General features: G+C 55.3%; 6 protein-coding genes across 6 annotated transcripts; all 6 read right to left on the reverse strand.

Annotated features, from left to right (window-relative positions):
* Nucleotides 1-460: 460 nt before the first annotated feature.
* G647_05082 (uncharacterized protein) lies at nucleotides 461-1,570 on the reverse strand (the record flags this gene model as incomplete). The annotated part of the gene is made up of 1 exon (XM_008729415.1): nucleotides 461-1,570. One exon carries the CDS (start codon nucleotides 1,568-1,570, stop codon nucleotides 461-463), a length of 1,110 nt encoding a protein of 369 aa, XP_008727637.1.
* Nucleotides 1,571-2,512: 942 nt separating this feature from the next.
* On the reverse strand, nucleotides 2,513-4,258 carry G647_05083 (uncharacterized protein; the record flags this gene model as incomplete). Its single annotated transcript, XM_008729416.1, has 1 exon — nucleotides 2,513-4,258. The coding sequence occupies one exon, from the start codon at nucleotides 4,256-4,258 to the stop codon at nucleotides 2,513-2,515; it is 1,746 nt and encodes a 581-aa protein (XP_008727638.1).
* A 574-nt stretch (nucleotides 4,259-4,832) lies between these two features.
* Nucleotides 4,833-6,029, reverse strand: G647_05084 (uncharacterized protein; the record flags this gene model as incomplete). The annotated part of the gene is made up of 1 exon (XM_008729417.1): nucleotides 4,833-6,029. One exon carries the CDS (start codon nucleotides 6,027-6,029, stop codon nucleotides 4,833-4,835), a length of 1,197 nt encoding a protein of 398 aa, XP_008727639.1.
* Nucleotides 6,030-7,380: 1,351 nt separating this feature from the next.
* Nucleotides 7,381-8,119, reverse strand: G647_05085 (uncharacterized protein; the record flags this gene model as incomplete). The annotated part of the gene is made up of 4 exons (XM_008729418.1): nucleotides 7,381-7,418; nucleotides 7,473-7,877; nucleotides 7,928-8,032; nucleotides 8,086-8,119. The coding sequence occupies 4 exons, from the start codon at nucleotides 8,117-8,119 to the stop codon at nucleotides 7,381-7,383; spliced, it is 582 nt and encodes a 193-aa protein (XP_008727640.1).
* Nucleotides 8,120-8,867: 748 nt separating this feature from the next.
* Nucleotides 8,868-10,062, reverse strand: G647_05086 (uncharacterized protein; the record flags this gene model as incomplete). Its single annotated transcript, XM_008729419.1, has 3 exons — nucleotides 8,868-9,345; nucleotides 9,400-9,851; nucleotides 9,880-10,062. The coding sequence occupies 3 exons, from the start codon at nucleotides 10,060-10,062 to the stop codon at nucleotides 8,868-8,870; spliced, it is 1,113 nt and encodes a 370-aa protein (XP_008727641.1).
* Nucleotides 10,063-11,134: 1,072 nt separating this feature from the next.
* On the reverse strand, nucleotides 11,135-13,825 carry G647_05087 (uncharacterized protein; the record flags this gene model as incomplete). Its single annotated transcript, XM_008729420.1, has 1 exon — nucleotides 11,135-13,825. One exon carries the CDS (start codon nucleotides 13,823-13,825, stop codon nucleotides 11,135-11,137), a length of 2,691 nt encoding a protein of 896 aa, XP_008727642.1.
* Nucleotides 13,826-18,121: the final 4,296 nt, after the last annotated feature.

Genomic DNA, 18,121 nt, shown 5'->3' on the forward strand with positions numbered 1-18,121 from the left:
ATTGATCGATGACATGGACACGGGGCGACCCAAAGGCGGGGTGGCTGCGGCGGTTGTCGGTTGCCCTCCCCGCACAAGGCTGCACAAGGCCGCACAAGGCTGCACAAGGCTACAGAGGGCCACACGAGCCATGGTAAAGCCTCTTAGCCGATGAACAAATGTGACCCCGTGCTCCGTACTCGTATTGTTCTCGTGGCAGGAGCAGTATTTTGGCGTGAAATGAAGCAGGAGCATAGATTGCCGAGCCAAGTCTTTCGTCAAGAGACAATATCCTCCGATGGCGTAGCTTCCCACAATCTGCAAAGTCCCCATCATGGCTCGGCCGTCAACCCGGTTTTCCCAAATCCAAGTCTATCCAAGTACTGTCCCAATGGCAAAGACAGACCACTCTGGTACACGATAATTTCATCCCACCTTTCGCTAATATGCAACAAGACAAAAAATGTCCAGAAAGAGTCCATCAGAATCCGTCCCCTTCCCGCCATGGCCGTCCAGCCTCCAGAGCTCTCTGCCGCGGATCGCTGCCCCGAGCGAAAGCTTCCTGCTTCAATTGCTCCAGCCGCGCCTCCGTGTCCCGAACCCTAGCCCTCGCCTCTTCAGCTTCGGCCGGCACCTCCTCCTCCGCCTGGAGCCGGCGCATCTCTGCACGCATGTCAAACCACTGTTGGAACTGCTCAGCCCCGCCAAAGCAGATCCCGTAGCCATCGCAGTAGCAGACGTGCATGGCAGGACACAGCTCCGACACGCCGGCGAAGAGGAACTGCCACGTATACTCCATCACGCGGCCGGAGAAGACGTCACTGAGCTCGGTGTGGAGGATCCAATCTCTGTACCGGACGTATTCCTCCCTTGGAATGGCTCGGATGCGGTCCCGCGAGACGGCAAATTGCGCACAGCAGGGCTGCGAGATGGCCTTTGGAGGCGGCAGCACGTTCGGGTGCAACTCGGTCCACACGGCGAGGGAGAAGGCGCGCTCCTCCATCTTGCGGTGCGTGTCGAGTTCCTCGTCCGGCCGATCCAGATGCAACCAGTCGGGACAGCCGGGCTCGTGGTGACACCGGAGATTGAAGTACCCTGCCCGGATGACGTGGGCGTCGCTGAGATGTTCGATCGTCTTGATCATGTCCGAGTCCAGGAGATCGTTGTTGTGCCACGTCGTCCTGTGGGCGTGGACGAAGATGGAGACGTCGGAAAGGTCGTCGTAGTGGTCGATGATGTAGGACAGATACACCATTGCTTCGTGACCTTTGTTGCGTGGGATCTCGTAGCCGGGGGAGAGAGATGGCTTGTCCACCACGTAGATGGCCTTGGATACGTTGAGGCTCGACGTCTCCAGCCACGACACGTCTTCGGATTCTTGTCTGGCAACCACGACTGTCTTTGTGTAGGACTGTCCATGTCCTTTGGGCGTCCCGGGTAGGTACTCGATAGTGGCACCCTCTGGGGTGTATTGCGTCGTGATGACGGGTAGCCTCTTCACATCCGCGTCCGGATATCGAGGAAGATGCCACCAGAGCAGGAGCACCGAGACGGCCGCGATGACGGCGACTGAGGGCCGTAGACGCCACATCGTGGCCTCCCGAGAGCAGACGACGAGACCACCGCTCTCATCAATTCAATCAATCAGTCAACAGGTGTGTGTGTAGAGACCGGCCAGCGCTGACCCGGAGCTATCTCGAACAGGACTGCTCTTCGCCAGCAAAAAGGTACGTATCTGTCTGCATGTGCGCCTGTGAAGGGATCTCTGGACACCGCTGTGTTACCCGGAGGACCGTGTACCATTCATTGGCTGCCCGTTGTCGAGGCAAAGGGCATAGGGAACGAAATGAGATTTCTGCAAAGAGCAGCTCCGCGCTCCCAGCATAAGGCTGGTGCTGGCAACTTGACAAAAGCCATGACTTAATGAACCATCCACCTGATCCCTGCGTCTTATTCACAAATCACGATGCGCCTCAAGTCAAAGCAGCACCGGCAGTGGCAGTGGCAGTGGCACCAATGGTCGAGCAGACGCACAAGCTTTGACAGGGCCGCCTAGCCACCCACCCGTGGACCGTTTGAAGGTGACACACGCCAGGGGGCTGATTCAGGCTCCACAGGCATGGGTTTCGGGCGTGATTGGGCTTTGTCCCGAGTTGATGGGGGAAGCCTACGAGAACGTAATTAAGGCTCCTCCTACGGAAATAGAAAAGGACCCGCCGATGCATCGACCACCAGAAGCGCCAGGAAGAAGCTGCCTAATTGACGCCATGGAGCTTGTTTCAACTGTTGTCGATCCCCCGTGGACATGGCCTGTTATGGCAGCTGGTTCGGATCAAACATAGGGAGTACAGAGTGCGACCGTAGAAGACAATAATAAGCGCACACAAGATCAGGATATTGCTCATAAGGAAGTGCCGGTGCTTTTATACTGCCAAGTTACGCTCTCTTGCGTGCGGGAGCAAGCAAGCTGATGCGCCTCTCTTACTGATCTTTCCCCGTCCCACAGGGCGACATGGCCTAATTAGAGGCGTATTTAATATATGGGCACCTTGAAAGCATCAAGATCGTAATTCCAATAATCGACACTCTGCTGGTCGAAGCGGCACTCTGGACTCGTGGCATTGTTCCCTCGCCACACCGGCCGTAGGGGCCACGCACAGATCTGTTGATTCCGGCCCTTATTCTCGCCCAGCAGGACCGTCGCATTGAGCGTCTGCGGCGCGATCCCATGCTCGACCCAGTCGATCATCACGGCCAAGTTGGTCTGCGGGAACGGACCGTCCGGCTGCGCCGGGTTCGCTGCGCAGTGCGTCGCGCCGGGTACGAGAAACAGCTTGAAGAACTCGTTCTGCGCCGCGGCCGAGTCGTTGTAGCTCTGACCCGGGTTCATGATCTTGCGGACCGACTCCCAGTACCGGACCGACGACGCCGTGGGGATCCCCCAGTCGGCCTCGCCGTGGAACATGAGCACCTTGCCGCCGGCGTCCCGGTACGGCGTCAGGTCGGGCCAGGTGGTTTCCAGCACGCCTTGGAACCGCTGCATACCCTCGGTGATCCAGTCCCTCAACGTGTCGTAGGTCACGCTGTCGAGGTTGGGCAGGTTCGAGCCATTCCGCAGGTTGATCTCCACCTCGACAAAGACACCGCCCAGACTGATAATCGAGAGACCCCATTGCTGTGTCGTGACGTTGTAGCCGGTCTGCGCTTCCGTCATCTGCGCTCCCGGCGTCGGGGCGAAGTACACGCGTCGACCCTGGGTGTCGTGCAGGCCTTCGAGGATTTTCTTCGCCACGGCAACGGCTTGCTTCGTCACGTTCCCCCGCTGCGCAGGGATTGCAGGTGAGCCAGCAATGGCCGGCGTGGCCGGACAGGAATACGGCTGCCCGGCCATGGTGGAGAAGTTGTCGGCCTCGACGTATTGCGTGTAGCACAGATCCGTCCGCGCGACCACGCCATCCGTCTTCCCATCGAGCGGGTCGCAGTTGATGATGGTCTCATTGACGATCTTCTGCAACTCGCACGGCGACGGGTAGTAGTCCATGGTCTGCTCGACCACGTTCGGATACAGGAGCTGGGTCTGCTGGAACGACCACCGAAACGCGGGCGCGCCGACGATCGCACCATCGAAGGAGTCTTCGTATCGCTGCACCTGGCTCCAGCCCTCTCGACCACCCTCGGAACAGCCCTGCCAGTACGTATACAGGGTCGTGTCCGTCTGCGTCATGTTGAAGAACGATTTGGTGAACGCCTTGCCCAGCTCGCTCATCTCTCGAATCCCCTGGTAGCCAAACATATGGACCTTGTGCCAGTTGAGCGTGCCATTGGCATCCAGCCACTGTGTGATGGTGTTGCTCTGCGCGGCGCCAAACCCGGCGTCAGTCAATCCGGACACAGCGCCATGGATGATGCCCCCGGGCAGTGACTGGTTGCCCGAATTGATGGCATAGCCGCCTCCGCCCGTGGCCAGGAAGCGATTCTGGAATCTGCCAGGTGCGGGTAGCCAGTACGTCAGAGCCACTTGATCCTCCAGCCCGTCATGGGAATATGTGAAGCTGACGTTGCAGTAGTCGAAGGTGGCATCCGGGTAGAAGTTGTTGTCCGCGACGCTGACTTGGGTCACCGGATTCGCGGTTACTGACGACGGATCAAGACTCACACCTTGGTAGAAGCCAGGTGGCGGGAGATGAGCCCGTACATACGACGGCGTGCAGACATCGTTGAGAGTGGCTGCTGTGGCGCTGGCGAGCACAACAGCGAAGACCGGGACGTGGAAGCGCATGGTATGTCCCTGCGCCTAGAGAAACTTCTGGGCCGAACGACACGGACACATTCGTACCTTGCTCTAATACTTCTCGGGTGTTTATATAATTATCTCGCCAGAGCTCTCGAGTTCTCGCCTTCCCATCCATTTGCCTGAACGGGACTCACCGCATCAACCAAGAGGGGTATATTCGCTTGCCTGAGTGGGACTGACAGCAAGCACCCATGGTGGAGAGGGGTTCTGTATTGTGTCACTGTGCACATCCCCAAGATTTTCATCGGCATATAAACCCCAGAAACGTCTGTGGCGCAAACAGCATTAAGATCGAAATGTGGAGAGCTGAGGATGTGGCAGGGGGGCTCGCCACAGCCGGTCCACTGATGTCTGCTCTCAGGCAGGGGGAAGGTCGGCTCGCATATCCTGTGTTTCGAATCTCGAAGATCTCGTGCTCCCCGTGGTGGCCAAGGTTGCCCAAGCTCGTCTGGGTTGTCGCAGCATTGACTGTATTCTTGATTGACGACATGACTTGTCAGCGAGTATCGGCTTCCCCTGTTGTGCGCCTTTGCACTGCGCAACCCATCGAACGATTATGCTACATTATATACATATGTTGTGACGCCTGTTCCACTGCGATCCTGTTCAATGGCCACTGGACCAGCGCGAGGAACTCCGGCCTCAGCATGCGCGAGATGGCTTGGATCAGTCGAGCCCCTACTTTGTCCAACCACCAAAACCCGTTGAACGCGTGCAAAGCCACGCCGTAATGTGCTAGAACCACGAGCGCCATCTGATCGCGTTCCCTAAGGAGGCGCACCAGGTCTCCTCCGACAAAATGAGGCCAACCGATCATGTCGTCAAAGATCCTGCGCTCAGCATCCTCGCTAGGAAATGCATTTGTCAACATCCCAATGCTGCGTACATAGATCGGAATCTTTGCCAGGATTTCGCTGTTGTTGTTGGCCTCCGCTTCTCGCGCAAGGTGCTCCACGTAAGCCATGAGACTGCGGAGGGCATCCTGTGGCTCTTTGACCAGGTACAGGAGCATATCCCCGGGATCCGTCGTCCTGTCCATCAGGGGCCGCAGCACCCCTGCTCGTAGCCAACCCGCCCCCCGGGACGCGATGACGGTGGCGCCAATGACATAGTCGAAAACCGAAGTGATCTCGCCGAGCACGTCCTCGGGGTCGATTTCACCATCCATCGCTGAGATGAAAGAGTATCGGATGGGAAGAAGCAACGCCGAAAAGGCGAAGAGAGCATGACAGTTCCCCGGTGTTATGGTTCGCAGTTCGGGGATGTAGCCCGCTAGAGCCCGGGCTTGATGCTGAGTTGCCAGGTCTAGATACCTCGACTGCAGCAGGGGTGGAGACGTGTATCGTACGTGCATCGATGCCAGTGCCAGGAGGCCGTGTCTGAGAAATGGTTGGTCCGAAGCAAGAGCTGGAACGGACACCTGCCACACCCGGAACGTTTCCCAACGGTCACTCATGGTGAAGCAGGTGGCTTCTGACCAGCGCTTGATGAGGGCGTCGTCGTACTGCTCGAGATCCTCTGTCCTTTCATGAGGACTGTGGGTGCCCGCCGCTGATGCTTGGGGAGTACTACCTGAACTTCCAGGCGACGAGTGGAAAAGCGGACCTCCACTGGCATCTGACTCGAGGAACGAGCAGCGTCCTCCGAGTCTGTTACAGTTGGCACAACTCGGACGCTCTTCACCACATCTGATCTTCCTCTGTTTGCAGTTGGCGCATCCATGTCGAGACTTGTGGTGGAACTGTCGAGATGGCATAGCGCCTGGCCGGTCAGTCTCCCTAGATGGCAATGACTTGCGGGCAATGCTGCCTCTGGCTCAGTGCTATGACTTCAGCTCCCACTTGCGCATTGAATGTGACTCAAGCTGTACCTGTAACGATCTCGCTCCAGTTTGTGAGGGTGTGTGCCGAGTGCAGGACCAACCTCGACGGGACCCCCTTATATTCGCGTCAGGCGCGCTCGTGGCACGTCGAGCAAGACATTCCCGCTCGATCGAGGACATCATCACACATTCACCTGGAGGCCACCCAGGAGGCAGCATCTTTCACGAACCCACGGGTCTCGCCCGTCGTTAGTCGGTGCTCAGTCTCTGGGCAGTCGCTGGGAGGCTGCTATTGATGAATCAGGCGTGCTATTGTGCGTGTTCCCGCTCGTATATCGAAGTACTTCCACAGCGGTGGCAACAATAGCTAGCAGCTTCCAATCTGGAGCAAGGCGAGAGGTTTAGTGTAGAAAGAGAGAGAGACTCGCAGCATCCGACGGGTGCTTGTGGTTCCTATCTCTCAATCATGCATGCCGCTGACGGCGAACAAAACGCCTTCGCTAGCGAGCAGGAACACCCATGAGCCGGTGCTGGTTGGCCTCCGTCGACCTCGTCTTGCCGCCGCTTCTCGCCACAGAGCTGTGCCACCGACGACACCTCACCACAGGCGGACAGGCGATTGAGGATTCGATCCAGCTTAGGGCGAGCATCTTCCATACCACATCAAGTACGGTGTACGGGGAACGCGGTCCCGGTCCCTGTCCCTGGTCTCCACTCTTCTGTCAGCTGGACGCCGTACACAGGAGCATAATCGCTCCGTCGCCTGGCTTTCTCCCGAATTTGCTCACTTCGATACGGAGTACGAGTTATGATTTCTCGGCCATATCCTCTTCCTCTCAGCAGCGCCACACATGAGCTGCAAACATAGTCCGATGATGTCTCATGGCAAGCCAGCAGAGTGAGCTGCGATCCTACACAGCTCGATGCGGTGCGACCTTGTTGGGATCCCACAGAGAAATAAACTTTGCTGAATTGGGAACGCACCACTAAGCATACGAGATGAGAGAAGAAGAGAAGGAACACGTTGTGGGGAATGAATATCAATCCATTATTGAAGAGCTCCAAACCCACGACACTTCCGTCATTCCCATTCGAGTCTGCTGATGGTGAAGACTGCGTCAATGATCTCGCGTAAGGACCGATGATGGTCAAGTGGTACAAGTACAGGATAGGGTATGCCAGTGGTACAAAAGGTGTTGACTGGAGTCTCTCATCCCCTCCGCCGCTGCTCATTCATGTTTGCCATGGCTCGACAAGGTATCAAGAAGACAACGCAAGTGGCAGTCTACTTCTTCTGCTCGCCGGAGATGCTGCTAGCGAGGTCTGTGGGCAAGAGTCAGTATGAACGGCGCAAGGGACTGCAACAGTGAAACATACCTGCGGCAGCCTTGCTGGCGGTGTTAAGAGCATTGGCAGCGGCCTCTTGGGCTTGCGCAACGTAGCCTTTACCTGTCTCTTGTGCAGCACCAGCAGTCTCACTGGCCTTCTGACCATACTGGGAAGCAGTCTCTTGTGCGGCACCAGCAGTCTCACTGGCCTTCTGACCGTACTGGGAAGCAGTCTCTTGGGCGGTCTGAGCGGTATTGGAGGCAGCATCCTGAGCTTGGTTCAGATAGTCCTTGCTGGATTCTTGTGCAGCACCAGCATTGTCTTGAGCACTCTTCCCGATGTTGGACGCGGTCTCCTGGACGTTCTTCGTGGCTCCGGACAGAGAGTCTTGGGCGGAGCTAGTCTTGCTTGAGGTCTCGTCGGAGAGCTTCTGGGTGGTAGACTTGCTGTCACCTGTGTTGGGTCAGTGATGGGATCCAGAGTGGACGAGGATGGCGACATACCTGGCTGCACGAGTCCGGCAACATCGTCGGCAGTGTTGGTGGCACCCTCCTTGGCCTTGTCGGTGTACGACTTCTGGGAGTCGGGAGTGAGCTTCTCTTGAGCCTCTGCCAATGAGGTCAGTGAATGTCCCAGTCTGAGGGTGCTGGACTACACCTACGGTCGCTCAAAGGCTTTCTCGCGGCGTCAGACATGTTGGTGATTGTTGAGGATGAAAGCTGGTGGGTTGAGTATGCAGTTCTTGTGGTAAAGCGATATGCGCAAGTGAAAGTGAGTTTCTTGGGAAGATGTGGTGGAGGAAAGAAGTTCTGAAGTGGAAAAGAGAAAGTTCTGAAGAAGAAGAAGAGAACAGGAAAGCAGGCTGAAGATATCTCTGCTTTTTTTTTTCCGTCACGAGGCAAGGCAGCCGCAATACAACAATCGCGTCAGAGGCAGCCGCTGGTGTACAACAGGATGTTAATGGCGGGGTGCGAAGTGGGTGGGAAGGCGCCGTGTAAACTTTGACGTCACTGCCTGGAACGCGACATGGCAGGCGCACATGCAACAGTGGCAGCAGACCTGAGGTTCACCCGAGCAGCATGTGAGATGAGATTTCCATTGCAATGCACCAACGCCCAGTGATGGCAAGCTGTTACGAGTAGGCGTGTTTCGTGATAGGACGGGATCGCTTTGCAGCCGATCTCAACGCCGATCGTCTCCTACCAAGCCAAAACAGAACAGTAAGGGGTATCCGCTCGCTGAAGATACCGACCAAATGAATCCAAAATGCATGTACGAGTTACTGCGCACGTCTCCGTCCACCTCATTACCTCAGTATCACGCTCTGCCACCTTTGCCTTGTGTTTCTGCCACCATTGCATATCGCCTCTGGGCGATCTTGCCACAAGCAGCCATGCCTCCATCCACATGTCTCCTGGTCTGGTCCTGGTCCTCGATCTTTTCTTACGACTCGGACTTGGCCACTGTCTCTTCGGCAAGAGCTGGCTGCCTACCGGTAGTGCTCAGGTCGCCGCCCTTTCCACCGTACTCCTTCGGCAGCAGCTCTCCCAGCGCTTTAACCTTGCTGCTAGTGGACATCTCCTTGGCAAGATTGGCACCATTGCTCATCGGATGGAACTTCTTGATCGTCTTTGCCGCGACAAACAGCTTCATGAAAGCATAAATGAATCCCATGAAGGCAGGTACATTGACGAAGAACTTCTCTTTGAGGAGCTCTGGGTAGTTCTGAGCGAAGACCTTGATGGTCTCTGTGCTGGCAGCCTTCACAACGGGTGACTGTCGCAGGAAACTGATCGATTTGTAGTCGTGCACCTGGAGAATTTTGTACGGGTCGTATTCAGCCGTGATGGGCTTGGTGGCCTTGTCGATTGCAAGTGCTTGCAAGGCATCTTCCATGAGGGCGACGCGCCATTCAATGAACCTGCGGAGAAGGCATCAGCAAATACATCTTTACGACCTCGATTGCTGTTCTTACTCTTGTAGATCGCCAAAGGTCTGGTTCAGATCCTTGACACTGCCATAGATGTTCCAGGTAAACACCTCCCTCGCCTCGGGGTCGGTCGAGTCAGCATCGCCATAGACAGTCGTGTATCCGAGGCCACCGAACTTGCTGCGGTTAAATTGCCTCTTCAGTAGTTCGAGTGGTTTCATCTTGGCTCGCCAGTCCAGGGTCTTGGTGAGCGTATCCTTGGATTTTGCCAAGTCTCCATCGTATGCATTGAGGTACTTTTGCAGGATAACCTGGGTCGGGATGTGACTGGACGGGTCTGCCAGGGTAACTCCCCAGATTTCGGGATGCCCATGCGACTTGGCCAGTGCCCAAAGCTCTTCGATTGGAGTCGTGGTCTTTTCGGTCGGGACCTCCTTTTTTCCTTCGTCCTTCTGGTCAGTGGTCGGAACAGTGTCCTGGGTACTGTCAGCACGGTACTTATAAACCAAATGGCAAGCGCCATACATTGGGTGGTTCAGCCGACGACGGCTTCTCTTCACTGTCGGGAACAACGGCGGAGACCTCGCCAGGGAGAGTGGCATTGTTCGGTGCATCAGTGGTCCCTTCGGACGAAGGGACGATGCCAGACACCTCGCCCGGCAAGGTAGTGCTATTTGGCGCCGCGGTGGTTGCTGCGGTAGCGGCCATGGTGTCGGTGAAAGATGGTCTGTCACCGCAGCAGAGATTGAGATACACAAACTTGGGAGGATAGTGCTGTAAACCGATTGCGCTCTGTGGCTGAAGCAGCGTAGATAGCTGACGAGGCCCTGAAGGACAGAATCGATGCCGGATTCAGTTGTTTGTTTATTTCCGCCGAACTCCCGGAGCTTTTGCTTCGAGATCCAACAGCACGAGAGACGACACGCAAATCAGCCCAGATCTATGCTTCAGAGTCGGTCTCGAAGGGCAAAGGACAACTTTTGGAAAGCAAGACGTATTATCCGTATGAGAGGAAGCCTGAGGTCGCTGAGTTTCGACGAGGTTCAGGAGATCAATCTAGAAATATCCGGGGCGCCTACTCCGTAATCTTATCTAATCAACCGAGCGCCGAATGCTCTACGCGCTCCGGATATACCCGATATCTCCGCATCAAGGAACCACAGGGCGCCGGGTGACAGAAGACTACGTTGCTGAAGCTTTTTAACACTTGAACGAAATTTGCATTGCATGGGCTGGATTGGCCAGCTATATGAAGCACATTATGGACGCTACGAGTATTGGTTGCTCGACTGCTCCTCTGCACCATCGAGAAGTCACGGCATTATGCGAGCGGGTATCAAGTGGTGCAGGATTTTGTGGCATCGACACTATCGCCACTGCAGGTAGGGACCAGAACAGGAGTCCTGAAGCCTTTAATCTGTTGCTGATATCCACGAGAGCGGGATAGATATGAGACGGATGCTGTCTCAGGCTGGGAACGCTGAGGGTCCTGATTTGTCACATGGCTCAGCCTGTTTGTGTGTGTTGGAAACAGGTTACGATCATGCCTTTAGATTTGGGTGGGATTGAATTGGATAGGTCAGTTCCTCGGGATGCAGCTGCAACAATTCCGTTCTTCCTCCCCGCAGCGCTGTACTCCCTACCGTACGATAGAGAACACGTGAGCAGCAATCGGGAAGGAAACGAACGGAATGGTGGAAGAGCCCAGTAAGACGACCAGGCTCAACTCTCATGTTCAGCATCGAATGTGATCCCAGAACCTTGTGTTGATTCGTACTCTTCAACGACACATCAGAAGGTTGCTTTCGAGTTGTTCCGGCAATTGAAGAGCTGACGGCGTGTGTTGTAGGGAGCAAAGACGTTTGTTGTTCATTGGGGTCAGCACTGGCACTCTGGATTCCCTCCGGAGCGACGTTGGGGCTTGCAATTGCCGATGGACTGCGCCATAACTGGGTAGTAGATGATCTTCAACGACATCGCTGTTGACGGACCACGAGCCATCCCAGACCAAGCTTCTTACTTGGGCCTGGAGGGTTGGCTCCGTCTTGGAATGTTTTCTCTTGTGATGTTTCGACCGTCCATTGAGCTGTGAAGTCGGGGTCACGGCATGCTCAGAAAGGTGCTGGGGAGTTGGTGTGACACTTTGACTGGAGGTCTCGGACTGTGTTGACAGCGACATCAGACCATGTATAGCAGCAACTTCAGAACTTGTCGGAGTAGCGCCGGGAGACCGACAGGGAAGAACGTCGACGGGATCTTCGTCACTAAGCATCGAGGCCGGGGTCTGATCGCTCGTTGATACAGAGCACGCCTCGGCCCCGAAGTCCCGATTTGGCATGGGACGGTCTGTCGAAAGTGGCTTGTAGGATCTGTCAGGCAGCGAGCAAACTCGAGACAGCGTGGAACCAAATCCACAGGGGGTCCTTCTCTGAACGTGTGGCATGATCGGACCGGATGAAGACCACGAGGAGACGGATGAGATCGAAGACGACCGAGAGCGGGAGGTGGAGCACGTCGAATCTGATGACACCGACGCCGGTGAGGATGTTAAGGGAGTTGTAGTTCTACTCGGCAATTCCTGAATCGTCTCTGCAGAACGCATCAGGTGCTTCAGAGATGGCAGAACAACATCTTGTGGATGAGGGGGCGGACATCGTTCCAGACTTGCCTTGCGGAAGCACTCCTTCCGCAGGCTGCTACGCATGGCATCCATCGATGCAGCTAGACGAAGCGACGGTCTCGAACAGGTTTTCTCGCCAGTAAACTGGTATTGCAGACGAGGTGTGGTTTGTGGAGTTGGCAGATTTCCAAGCTGTGGCCGACTCGGTAATGGAAGACCACTGGCTGGACTCATCGGCACAGGAGTCTGGGGAGTATGTGAGCCGTGAACGCCGGACGCTTGGGGATTGCGTGCATTGTTCAGGTCTCCAAAGTTCAAATCCTCTCCGGGCGTAGCAGAGTTCGAGCTTGAGGAGTAATCCAACGGCCTGTTGACTTCCTTGCTCAAATGTGGCAGAGATGCAATGATATGCAGCTTGTTACTGGGTAGATTGGCGCGGAGGAAGCGATCCACGAGTGGTGATTCCTTGACGATGCTAGGATCCAGTTTTTGAAGTATCCCCGTCCACCACTGGCTCGTAAATATCTGCTGATCAAATTGAAGACTCTCGTCCAAATCTACTTGTGAGACCATGGCGGCGAGTGACGTGGTATTGAGGCCGGCCCCAGGAGGGCCAAAATGAGCATCAAAAAGCCCAGGTGTGAAACAGGGGCGCTCAGTGGACAGCTTGCTCAAGACCAAGACGATCTTGCTCCAGTTTTCGAATGTGTCTTTGGGCACGTGGAGGTCGTAGTTGATCGTTGCAAGATACTCCCGCTCGTTCTCGTTGATTTCGTTGCTCCGCAAGCCGGAAATTTTGCTCCAGGCGCGAGCCGAATAGTTTCGATCTTGCAGGTACTTGGACGCCAGCATAAGAGCCGACAGAAACATTCGGCGCCCGCACTGCATGGCACGACACTGAGTTCGTTCCGCTGTGTCGCCTCTGCACCGTGACGCAACTTGGCCTTGAGGCATCCTGGCCTTTAAGAGAATCAGGTAATACAAGGCAACTTGTAAAGTCGAGAAGCTGGTCTTGGAGCGACGAAGAGTCTCCCGGATGAAAGTCTCAAGAGGCAATACGCCGGCACCGAAGCAATCTGTGTTCATGGGTGGGCAGTCTGAGGAGGGCCAGATCGCGGTAATGAGTCTCTTCGCAAAAATGATGAGCAACGCTACAAATTGCTCCGTCACGTCCGTGTCCCGCTTGAGCTTCGGAGGGCATGATCTGGTTAATGAGCATGCTGATCTTCGAGTACGGCAGTGTTGCGCAGTGGTTTCTAAGCTGGCCTCTGACAACCAGGGCTTCGAACTCGTCTGAGGTGGCTGTTGTGGTCGGCCAGGGCAGGCTCGTCGGCAAAACTTGGAGACGCCGCCGGTAAGGCCTCGAAATGCATTGTCGATCGGACAATTTCCACGACCGGCTCCGAGGGCAGACTGCTCGTTGTTTTGTATTCCTCCAGGTATCTGCTCCTGGCATTCTAGCGCCGGATGAGAGTGGGTTTTGGTCAGATTTGGCAGCTGCTCTTTGCCGTCCTCATCCATGAAGGTGTCACTGGACGCCGTTGTGGACGTCCATGATGTCTGAGATGAGGCCTCGGAAGAATAAGATCCATGCGCAGAGTCGCTTACACTGACGTCGTCGTCAACTGAAGCAATGCTGCTTTGATCGGTGTCTTGCTTGGATCTTCCTAGATTAGGGATCCAGGGCCCTTGAAGATTATCTGAGTCGACATCTCGCTTGCAGCTGAGAGGATTCGTAGGCCGATATACTGGATCATATATCTGCTGGTTGGAGAGCCAGGCAGGTATTGAGTCCTGGACATTGTGTGGCGCAAGGGAATCTGAGAGGGCAACAACCCCCTCAAGTCCCATCTTATAGAGGCGATGTGAGCAGTGTTCTAGTCTTGAAACAAAACACCCTTCAACGCGTCGCCTATTTGTTGTGGAGGTGGTGGAAAAGGAGGGAGGAGGTGGAGGAAATCTGTCCCACAGGTATAAGTATGATGATCCATGTGCACGTTGCAAGAGCCCTTACTGAGGGGATGAGTGTCAAACCCACCGCTAGTCAGAGCACCAGAAGCTGTTTCGTGAAACAAGAAGACTGAACAACGTGAGCAGGGGTCGATGTCTCGACGAGAGTTATGCCGAAGCCTACACTCGCGCGGTGATATCGAGGTACAAATGCTCATGTGATTCAAGGCAATCCTGATCTGGCTTTACCAAAACAGCTGGTGACTCTGGCGGTGGGCTTCGACGGGCAGATGTTTCTTCTTTGGGCATGTATGACAACCAAGGACTCATGGCTGGGAGTCTGTTCGATGACTGTGTTGTGAGAGGAGAGTAAGGATCAAAGCCGTTAGGTGGCAATCACATCCACCTAGTCGACTGGCAACGGGTCGTTCGGGTGTTGTTGAGAGGAGTGACAGGATTCGCGACCGCCCTGATATCAAGAATTATAGTGAAGTCGTTGTGCTGGCAAGGAGTGAATGCGAGTCTCGCGATCGCAGGTGTTGTAGGTCGGCTGGCAGTGGCGGACCGAGAGCAGCCTTTGCCTCTGTGTATCCCGCAAGCAAGTACGAGTCTCTCTTTCGGATAGCCGTGGCGAATACTGATGAAAATTAAAGGTACAGTGTCTGTAGGCAGCCATGGCCAAGTGAGTCAGTTGTTTGTTTGTTTGTGTTTTTTCTTTCATCGTCCAGTCATGGGTCTCTTTGCGTGGCGAAATCGCTACCCGACCAGGAGGCTTTGGATGGGAGGCTTACAGCAACGACAGAAATTCGACAGAAGAGGACCTGCTGGTATACAGAACGTGAATGCAGTCGACTAGATCTTCGTGGAAAATAGGGAGCAGCCCGTGCTGCAACTCGAGGATGGCTTCATTTTGGTGTCCGTGGTGGGAGCACCTCAGTCTGGTGCAGGCGCTGGTAGGTTATAAGGGCTCAGCCATGTCGCCACACACTGATGACTGGGCTGTGGTGGCTCGCTGGAGACAGGCTCCCGGGCGACTCCAGGCCATCAGCCGATGACTCAAAACCAACCCCCCATCACCAATCCCCTAAGTCACTTAGGTGGCTCATTGCTCTACCTGAGGTGCCCTTCCCACTCCTCTCAGGCACATCTCTACGCACAACTATTCGGGTCAGGGGGCGAAATTCACTTGATGCTTCGAGTTACGAGTACGGCTGTCTTGAGATTTCCAACATCTTTGTACTGTGTCAAGTGCACGCTGCCTCTACTGTAGCTTGCAGTTCTAATTGACCATTCATACCAATTTGGTGTGGCGTGCACAGATGATGAGAGTGACCTATCTGCTCCGTATTCCAGGCGGCACTGCGGCACTGCTGCCTCATATACCTCTCAGCCCCGACTGTCCGCACTGGAGGCCGTTTTTCCAAGGTTTGTGCAACTACTCGTAACGGACCAGGCATCAAGTGGCCAATGAGTCCGTCGAGTATTCTGCCAATTCGCGGATTAGATCAGATTTCTGTTAGTCATGCCGTCTGATTTGTGCTATAACGGAATACATCTGCGTTCCTTGTCGCTTGGACGCTGCTTCATCTATCTCGCAACCTGGGAAGCAGCACGGGTGCCATATGCAACCCAACTTTGAAGTGTACGCTGTTATGCGAAGATATGCGAGAGACTGTCCTTGAAGCATGTCTCGGCATGTGCACAATTCAGATAATGGAACACGAAGAAGCAAAGCGATGACTACCTCAGCACACCTAATCAGCGCATTGCACACTCCGATTGCACCACTCAGGAGCTGGCTTGGTGGTGAATCACCAACAGTCCAATTGGCCACCGTGGGAAGGCCATGTTGCCGTGATGGAGTGGTGCAAGAGGTCTCCACGCCCTCGTCTGTGTGAGGGTGCAAGGTCGGCACACTGACCGACGGGTGAGGAAAAGCTGCGAAGGTCGCCAGAGGCGACATCGCGACGTGTGACTCAAACCAGATTCAGTCGGGCGGCGAATGAGAGCTGGGCTGCCCGCCACCTTTCCTTCTTCAGGCCCTTTCCCGGCGCACCTTGTCCGCCGCCATTCCGAGAGTCGGACTTGCCAAATCGCAAAGGATCATGCCAGCGCGACCAGGGCCGCGGCACCGTCTGGCAACCTCGGGCGCTACATTTGAGTCCACTCAGCATTCACACCGAAATTCAGCTTCAGATCATCAGTCACCGCCAGTTAGTGAACAGGCGCCGACGACGTGGACTGGGGCTGATTTTGGGGCGGCTGAACGCTGGCTTTGCCTGCGAAGAAGGGTGGGGGATTGAACCGGCGACCCATTCTTGGGGAATGTCATCTTGCGTTGGCGCGTGTCTCGGCCTGGTTCCCTGGTTCCCTGGCTCCGAATCGCGATCAGACTTTCCTTCATTTTCCGATGCACCCTTGGATAAGAGTACGGCCGAGCTTGGCCACCAACAGGCAGAAGCTTTGATTTTCCTTCCGACGATCAGGATGACCCAGAAACAGAAATTGCGAAGCACACCTCGGGCGTCATTTGGGGTCTTTGTCGCTGCCTTACACCTCCTCGCCCGAGTTGTGCATGGTGCACAAGGTCGGCTCGCTGTGTCTGAGTGAACAACCCAGGCCAACGGGCCTCCCGAATTTGTCATCCGCACGAAACTCCCACAGAGCGCTCGGTCAAAACTGAGAGATGTGACATCGCAGGCCAGCGATGCCTGCTTGGTGTTGTCGTCCATGCTGCACGGCGAGCGGGACTCGGATCTACCAGCACTCCGTACAATGCCACCAAGCCCACCTTTGCTCTTACGGCAACTGTTTCTGTCACAAAAGGATACCACTCGGTCGACGTAGCGGCCGTCTGTCCTTGATCGGAGATGGGTGGCACGGGACGAGATAGCAACCAGCATCCAGTTTCAGTTCAACCTAATACGGCCATCCAATCTCGAGTCCAGGTCATGTCCAAGGTCTTCAAGACGCTGATCCGGTCTCCGGGAACCCTGGCTGGTGATACCACCCCACCAGGCCGTTCTCATGTGAGAATGAGGGTTAACTGCGACGATTACATCCAGCTTTAACTGCACAGTGCAGTATCAGAACACAAGCCAAGTCGGATTCGATTACTCAAGGGCTTCAGCCTGCCCGAGAGCAGTTTCCCACGAGCTAGATGGACGGGGGAGGATCAAAGACAGTGCACGCCGCTTTGCAAGCGACCTTGTCAAGATCTGCAGAGTGTCTTGCCTTTGACTCGCAAGTCTCCCTCGAGAGGCCAGTTTTTGCTCCTTAGTCTGGCCGGATCTGTGGTGAATTCGAACAGTGGAAAAGTCCCAAGGTCTCCATGAATCGCCAGCAACTGAGCTGCTGCCTGCCACGTGACTTAGTCGACACTGCTGGTGCTGCCAATCGGTCAGACTTCGGCTTTATAGGCATGTGGCACGCTGTGGCGAGACACCCTTCGCATCGAATCTACGAGTATGGCTGAGGACAAAGAAGTGCGTGGGTATCATGGATCGGGGAGGGGCTTCTGCCTGTCGCGAGCCTCCCAGATCCCCTCACGCCCTTTTACACCACTGTCACCACGCAACTGTGGACTGGTACTGGCACTGTTGAGCCGGATATCGTACGCGGGTCAATGTGGCTGTGCTTGAAGGGCCCAGTGGCCAAAGCAGGATGGCGCTACGATGTGAGGCGAGATCAAATCAAGAGACCAAAAGGAAGGTTAGCCCACTGCGTTGTTCTAGAACGAGCGTGATGGCGCCTATCGGAAAACAAGCCCTCGAGACAAGACGTACTGTTGCTATGTCGTGCTGCGCGTCACGAGACTCCAGGACGATGGTGATGGCACGATATCGTGGTGATCTCTGGTATCGGATTGTGCTGCGCGGTAAGTTCACTGAAAGGCTAATGAACCTGACAAGGCCGCAGTCCTGCTCCAGCTCGCGCACGTCACGGAATCATCTCAACAAAGCGTATCATCGAAGAGGAGGGCATTAGGTAGGTACAAGATAAGCTGGCACATGTCTCCTATCCCTTAAGTTCCAGTGACCTGTGGACGTCAGATTGAACAACCTTATGGTGGGAGGATCGCGCTTTCAGTATCATCTCAATGCGCTCATAGGTAGGCAAGCAAGGCAGTCAACACACACACCCACACACACCCACACACACCCACACACACCCACACACACCCACACACAAAGCTTT

This window comes from Cladophialophora carrionii (assembly GCF_000365165.1).
Source record: "Cladophialophora carrionii CBS 160.54 unplaced genomic scaffold supercont1.4, whole genome shotgun sequence".
Taxonomy (NCBI): Eukaryota; Fungi; Ascomycota; class Eurotiomycetes; order Chaetothyriales; family Herpotrichiellaceae; genus Cladophialophora; species Cladophialophora carrionii.